The 7500-nt window shown below is 37.8% G+C and overlaps 1 protein-coding gene across 6 annotated transcripts in view; it reads right to left on the minus strand.

Annotated features, from left to right (window-relative positions):
- Positions 1–7500, minus strand: part of Khc-73 (Kinesin heavy chain 73) — a 303968-nt gene that overhangs the window by 6911 nt on the left and 289557 nt on the right. For 5 of the 6 annotated variants that reach the window (XM_070129695.1, XM_070129692.1, XM_070129694.1 and 2 more), the window contains 4 exons: positions 4592–4663; positions 987–1114; positions 395–573; positions 114–248 (listed from right to left, as the gene is read on the minus strand). In XM_070129695.1, coding sequence (XP_069985796.1) covers positions 114–248; positions 395–573; positions 987–1114; positions 4592–4663 — 514 coding nt within the window. The remainder of the gene's footprint in view (positions 1–113; positions 249–394; positions 574–986; positions 1115–4591; positions 4664–7500) is intronic. The other variant, XM_070129693.1, reaches the window with a different exon arrangement.

Below are 7500 nucleotides of genomic sequence, written 5' to 3' on the forward strand. Positions count from 1 at the left end.
TTAGGATCAAATAAACATTGTTAATGTTGAGTAATACACTAGTAGAGTCTTTGACAAAGTTCTGCAATATCCAAATTCAAAGTTTCTGCACAGTAAAATAAATCCTGACTCACCTAATAGTGGAGACATCCATTGTTGCATGGTTAGCAGGGAGGTCTTTGTCTGGAGTTTCGTCAACACTCACACTTCGCACTGAGAGCGAATCTTCACTCAGTGTCGTGGATGACACTGCACCTGAGCCATAGCCACTGCAAAACATTATTTTTTGGGGTGAAGTAAAATTAATTGACAAGAAGCACTCAGAGAGCGCTTATCTTTGCCAAGACAAAACACACACACATGCACACACGCACACACATCAATTTTATCCATCAATGAGAGTAATTAATCTTACCTTGACACCGTTGATGGTGTCCCAGCCTTGGTAGCGGCAACCTCATTCAAAGAATCAAGTGTTCTACTCTGTGTGAGATGAAGGCGCCCTCCTGCTAGACCAGAGCTTCTATAGGAAGCAAAGTCACTGAACTCTTCCTCACCACTAGCACCTCCAGATGTTCCAGCTGCATTTTCATTCTAATAGGAAAAAGCATAGTCAGCCATCACTTAGCTTTTCATCTTTCAAAACCCATTCACATTCCTCCTTTGAAATCTCATATCATCAGTAATATAACATACGGTATACAAAAACCAAGTCTTTTTCACAAAAATTACTGAAAAAGAAAATATAATAAATCTTCACATTTGGTTATATCCCACAAACAGCAATTCATATTTCATCTCTTGATATCACAAGAAGTATACTATAGATTGTTATCCATTGAGATATGAAGCTACTTATCCATCTTAATATTTATTAATCTGTGTATGTAGTAAATAACACTACACTGTATATTTACATATTGTACATGCATGAATAAATATATGCGTACATAGGCACATTCTTTATATAAGAAAAAATAAGAAACCTTTTGTATAGTTTCACTCACCTCCTCCTCATCTTCCTCCTCCTCCTCCTCCTCCTCCATGTGGAGCAGAGGAGCTGCCTCTCTTGTGTTCTCCTCATGCAGCGTTGTCATTCTTGGCGTCATTTTCATGGGCCCAGGACTCGGAGATGCTGCAGGGTAGTGTAAATGATGCCTTAATCTTGACAAACTTAGCTTTTGATCTTCTGGTTATACACATTACCAATATGCATGTGTATGTTTATGTGTGTGGTGTCAGTATTTGACACATGTGTATGTGTATGTGTATGTGTGAGAGAGAGAGAGAGAGAGAGAGAGAGAGAGAGAGAGAGAGAGAGAGAGAGAGAGAGAGAGAGAGAGAGAGAGAGGGAGAGGGAGAGGGAGAGAGAGAGAGAGAGAGAGAGAGAGAGAGAGAGAGAGAGAGAGAGAGAGAGAGAGAGAGAGAGAGAGAGAGAGAGAGAGAGAGAGAGAGGAGAGGGAGAGGGAGAGGGAGAGGGAGAGGGAGAGGGAGAGGGAGAGGGAGAGGGAGAGGGAGAGAGGAGAGGGAGAGGGAGAGGGAGAGGGAGAGGGAGAGGGAGAGGGAGAGGAGAGAGGGAGAGGGAGAGGGAGAAGGAGAAGGAGAAGGAGAAGGAGAAGGAGAAGGAGAAGGAGAAGGAGAAGGAGGAGAAGGAGAGAGGAGAGAAGGAGAAGGAAAGAAGGAGAAGGAGAAGGAGAAGGAGAGGGAGAGGAAGGAGAGGGAGAGGGAGAAGGAGAGGGAGAGGGAGAGGGAGATGGAGAGGGAGACGGTACAGGGTAGAGCGGGAGCGAGCGAGCAAGCGAGAGAGAGAGAGAGAGAGAGAGAGAGAGAGAGAGAGAGAGAGAGAGAGAGAGAGAGAGAGAGAGAGAGAGAGAGAGAGAGAGAGAGAGAGAGAGAGAGAGAGAGAGAGGGGGGGGGGAGGAAGGGTAGCAAGTGAGAGGGAAAGCAGATGGGGGAGAGTGGGCAAGTGAGAGAAGGGGGAGAGAGTGATCAAGTGAGAGGGAGGGTGAGCAAAAGAGAGGTAGATTGAGTACGTGAGGGAGAGTGAGTGGGCAAGTGAGAGAAGGGGGAGTGAGTGATCAAGTGAGAGGGAGGGTGAGCAAGAGAGAGGTAGATTGAGTACATGAGGGAGAGTGCGTGAGGAAGTGACTGCATGTATAAGTAGACACATTTTTGAAAAGTCCATGTTTGTACATATACATTCCAACAACAAATATCCAGTAACCCAATCGTTCTTCAACACAGAATTGGATAGATTTATCATGCATAAATTTCACATTATAAAATTTACAAGGAAAAATAAATTTGCAATTTCATGCAGACATAGCAAATATTCTAAGATGCATGTACTCAGAAAATAAAGTCCCTGAATACACCATGCATGTTTCGTTCCAAACATATCTTAAGCTTTATTAAGACGTAAACTAGTAAGTTCTCCCGATAAAATAAGCAAAACATTAACCAAAAGTGCATAAATTAAATACAAAATGCAGTATAAATTAATATTTCTTTACGAATCAGACAGCAGTCATACTCTAAGCTGGCTCTGTGTGGAAGAAAGGATTTTAAAATTAAAAGAAAAACACATGCTAAAAGACTTCTGTTTTCCTCAATATTACCTGCAAGAAAAAAAGGAAATTCAAAACAAAGGAAAAGAACGACTAGCATTATTCAACTGAAGAGGGGTACCATCACCAAGGCAATCAAGACAACATTCCACAGAATTTTAGATAAAATGTCTTTTCTTGTTTTTGGGAAAAAACAAAATGTTAAAAATATATGCAACATGAGCTACTGTTATCCTGAAATCATTTGTGCTGACATAATTCTTGTATCAGTCACACACAAATATGCAATATGCACTTTCACATGAACTCGACCACAAGTGCATATATGCATCTGTCCACCACCCTCCTCCCAAAACACAACACAGACAGATAAACATGCATACACAAAAACATACATCACATGTGTACACCCACCCACACATGCACATACTCACATATGCAGGCACACATACCAGAGGGAAAGGGAGCAGGAGAGGAAGAGGGGGTAGCAGGAAGGGAAAGGGGAGTGGGAGGAGATGGGGAACAGGCAGAGAACATGTCATTTACAATTTTCCTTGTGCAACAGACAAACACAACAAAGATTTTCATGACATTATCAATAAAATTAACAGATCACTGGAACCTACTTCCATAAGAGAGTGAATGTTCCTCTTGACATTATGATAAATAAATGTACAATTCCCACAGAAGGACTTCTTTAATATAGTACCTCCATTAAGTGACCACTGTTTATAAAGATCAATAATAAGGGCCTTGCTTGCAGAGGCCTGATTCAGTAGCAACATACTTCAGTCTTAGAGAATATTCAAAATATTTACAACCAAGGATACAAAAAATAAACTACCTTTTAGAGTAGCATGCAACGTTGATTCTATCGTATGTCTCCTATATGATATCACATCATTAGATCCGAACATCAAACAAAAAAATCATCATTCTCCCTTAAATGATTTTCTTTCAGGTGATGAAAAATCACACTTTTAACAACTCTTCCACATCTACAGTGCAGTTAGCATTTGTTGAATCAGTAACAACAAATTACTTCACTTCTTTAAAGGACTACAATTTTTTCTGGTCTTCTTTCAACAACTAATTTTCTAGAATGCATGTCTTCGGGTGTATATCCATTGGTTACATGAACCTATTCACTAATCTCATAATCATCGATTTAAATGTCCTTCACTCTCAATTTAAGTGATACCATCAACATTCTTCTAAATAATTTATATATTGGAAACAGAAAATGCTTTTACTTTACTCATACTTTCCAATTACTGACGGATCTACTTTGCATCATTAAAGTAACATCCTAAAATACATTTCTTCCTCAAAATTTCAATACACTATATGGTAACTGATAACTATCTTAGATACAGTGAATAGGCAAAACTACAAACTTGAAAATAGAGAGAGAGAAAAAAATCTCAATAAAATCACTGGGAATCATACTTTTTCTTCAGTTGAAACCATTCAGTCAGTTAAAAATAATAGTACCTAAAATTACCATTCTGTGATACATATGTGTGATCTACAAAAAGCAACAAGCACTTTAATTTCTACTATCATCAGCAATCAAATCTTGTGCTTCTTACTAGCATTGGTATGGCAAGAACTGATAAAATAAATCTTAAAAATAACTTGTGATCAGCTTTAAACTACAAAAACAATGAACTACTAACGAGGCACTAAATTACTCATAAACAATAATGGCAAAATATATATGCTTCATTTATAAAATCACTAGACGTAGATATCAAAACACAAAAGGGAACTCGCAATAAGTGAAATCAATAAACAGTATATCAATAATACAATATGGTGTGTGTCAAAGACAGATAATTTGTCATTAAGGCAGTTGCTACAGAAGAAAACAAGAGAGCAAATTATTCCTCAGCAGGTGAGTGACAATACCATCATGGCCTCAAATGTACAGAGAGCCAAAGAGAGAGAGCAACTACATAATAAACTTAGGGAGCAGATAGAGGAGGTATTCATGGCATCATTCGGCATCTACAGACAACACCAAAGACAAGAACTGGACATACACTTGGCAGGAGTGGATCCCTGAAGTCTGAGAGAGTTGAGGTTCAGGTTCAAATTGAGGAACGTAGGTCGAGCTGTAAAACCAATCAAGGTCATATTAGCATTCCCCCTAAATTACAGAGGGTAAAGAACTGTTATTGAGAAACTGGTACTTTGGAAAGAAATATGTGAAGCCACCAAATTATATGCCCCATGTCTCACCAAGAAAAAATAAAAAAGTCTACGTCCAGGAAAAGCATAAAGGAATTAGGGACTAGCCCTTAAAAGTAAAGATGAATACAGCTATTTCAAAACCCAACCTGGAAAGGAAGATCAGTGAAGTACAAAGATAAGCTCTGAAACTTATACTTACTCACAAACTACAGGAACTTGTTATTCAGAGAAGAGTAATTATTATTTGACACCACAATTAGTGTATACTGTGACCTTAAAATTAATGTTAACTAGCCACCGAGAATCCATTGACATGGATTAGACCTATTCTTTCTACATGTGGTAATGTGTAACATGTGCTGACAAGAAGACAGTGAATATTTTACATTTAACTGAAAAATCCACATGTATTTTTCCCTCATTTGGCAAAGGTTTTAATCTAGAAATATCCAAGCCAGAAGCACATTACCCCATGTAACCCCTGAAATACATGAAAACTGTTAGCCTAAGCTTTTTTTCTCAAGAGTATCACTGTCACCTGTGCACAGCAAAATAAATACAACATAACATTATCTGGCAAAACCTACATGAGAAACATCACTGCTTATGACACCACTGATCATTACATTACTTCTATGTTACTTCACCCCTTTGATCCGGTTACTTCACAGCAATCACATGGCACAAAATATTGGCATTAGGCTTCCATGGGCAGCAGCTCTGACAGGTGCACGGCTTGTAGACTGGGCTCACACAAACACTCGTGTGTAGTGACAAGATTTTATGCCTCCCCTTTGTAATGTTATTTTCTCCTTTTATGCATAAGCATTTTTAGCTTTTTTGCTATTTTTCAATGTCCATTTGACTTGCTTTATCCAAATGATAATAAGACTGTTTTCCTTGCGCAGACTCCATATCATCCTTCTAGGTAGATTATAACTCAGTGCAAGAAAAATAAAAGTATTTGACATTTTGTGATTAGCAGAATTTTTCTTTCTTTTATCATAATAATCAATTTTCTGTAATACAACCTTTGCCCCCAGTCATAGTGGTCAGGAATAGTATGCTGATCATGGAAATACCATCCTCCCTAGAGCCAGCGCTCTTCCAGTCATGGCTCAAGGACACTACATGTCAAACTCTTTTATCATTGGGGATAATGCAAAAACCCATTTCTACACTCTAAATGAGTCTTACCACCCTCCAAGAGCTTCGTGCACCTGTGGCAACTCTTTTCCATCACCATGGGTTTCAGTTGAAATGTTCACAACAGCAAATTCGCATCACCCGGGCCTGTAGCCAGATCTTCCCCTGACATGCAGCATGTTCACGTCATCTACCCCTCAAGCCAAATTCTTTCACGATGTGATGGTCACGTCATCCGGATCAAAGGGGTTAACTTAAAACATGACATTAATGTTCCCTCATTATTATGGTTCCATAATTCTCTCAGATACCTGATATACTGTGCTTTCTTATCATCAGTACAATTAACTGTCAAAAAACATTAATCTTCCATAATTAAAATATATGCAATGTTTTTTTTTAACATTTTTAGTTACATAAAACAATCAGTTTATATCATCACAACATTTACATAAGGTTTTAATCACAGGTTTAAAAATTATTCATTGAGTTATAGCACTTTAGTTACAACACTTAATTTATCCAAAACCTCTGTTTCATATCCAACAGAACTCGCACACACTGAGAAACGTTTGCTGTATTCATGGACGGGAAAGGGGGGAAAGGCACAGACTTTATGTATCAAGAAAAACTTTTAAAAACTTTGAGAAACATCAAGTCATTATTAGGAGTTACACTCATACATAAATTTCATACAGCATTATTCCACAGGAAAGAGACAACTCTGACTGAAATACAGATATTTGTTTTTTGACAAGGGAGCGCTCATTCCTATGGCTATAATGTCTTTATGAACTAACACAAATAAGGTTTAATCATTGAAAGCTGAATGAACTTTAATAAATGCTGCTTGATATGCATTTTTAAAACAAAGACTTCATGTTTAGTTTCTTTTTTTGTCCTTTTCTGCACTTTTATCTAGCTTTTTCCTATAACTATTATGAGCAAAAGTAAGTTATGAATTCTGACACCAAGACTTATATTAAGGCATGGACAGAAACCATGTTAACCTAGAATAATATCAAAACACTTAAAAGGAAAAAAGAGAATGAACCAACAAGGCATCCAAGATCCAACCTATCTTAGAATGACATATCAATGTTTATTTATCATCTTTTAAAATCTACACATGCTAAATATAGAAATGACAGTATAACCATTGCAAACCTTAACATCAAAACAATCATTGTTCTTCTGTACTGAAATTTAGCTTGAAGCTACAGAAATGTGTTGGCATTTCAGAATTACGGGATAACCAGTTCTATCCTTTCTCTTCATCCACTCGATAGGTGGTTGCTTTCTCTCTTGTGCTGAGCGAGAATCAGCAATAGGAGGTCCATAATCTTTAAATCCTACAACTTCCTCTATGCAGGAGGACTCTCATTACTACTTTTCTTGCATTTCCTTTTAATATCTGATTCCCAACTTTTCAACAGAAAGCAGAACCATTTGAAAGTCATTTTGACATCTTGCCTTGGATATTTCACTGACCCTAATCCAGCTTGTAGATAGCCTTGTAACAATTCACACTAGCTATTGTGACAAACTCTTTTCTAAGTAAAAAGCTATACTATTATTATCATCCCTCTTCAGTCTCTCCCTTTTTTAATTA

Source organism: Penaeus vannamei, chromosome 14, assembly GCF_042767895.1.
Source record: "Penaeus vannamei isolate JL-2024 chromosome 14, ASM4276789v1, whole genome shotgun sequence".
In the NCBI taxonomy this organism is placed as follows: domain Eukaryota; kingdom Metazoa; phylum Arthropoda; class Malacostraca; order Decapoda; family Penaeidae; genus Penaeus; species Penaeus vannamei.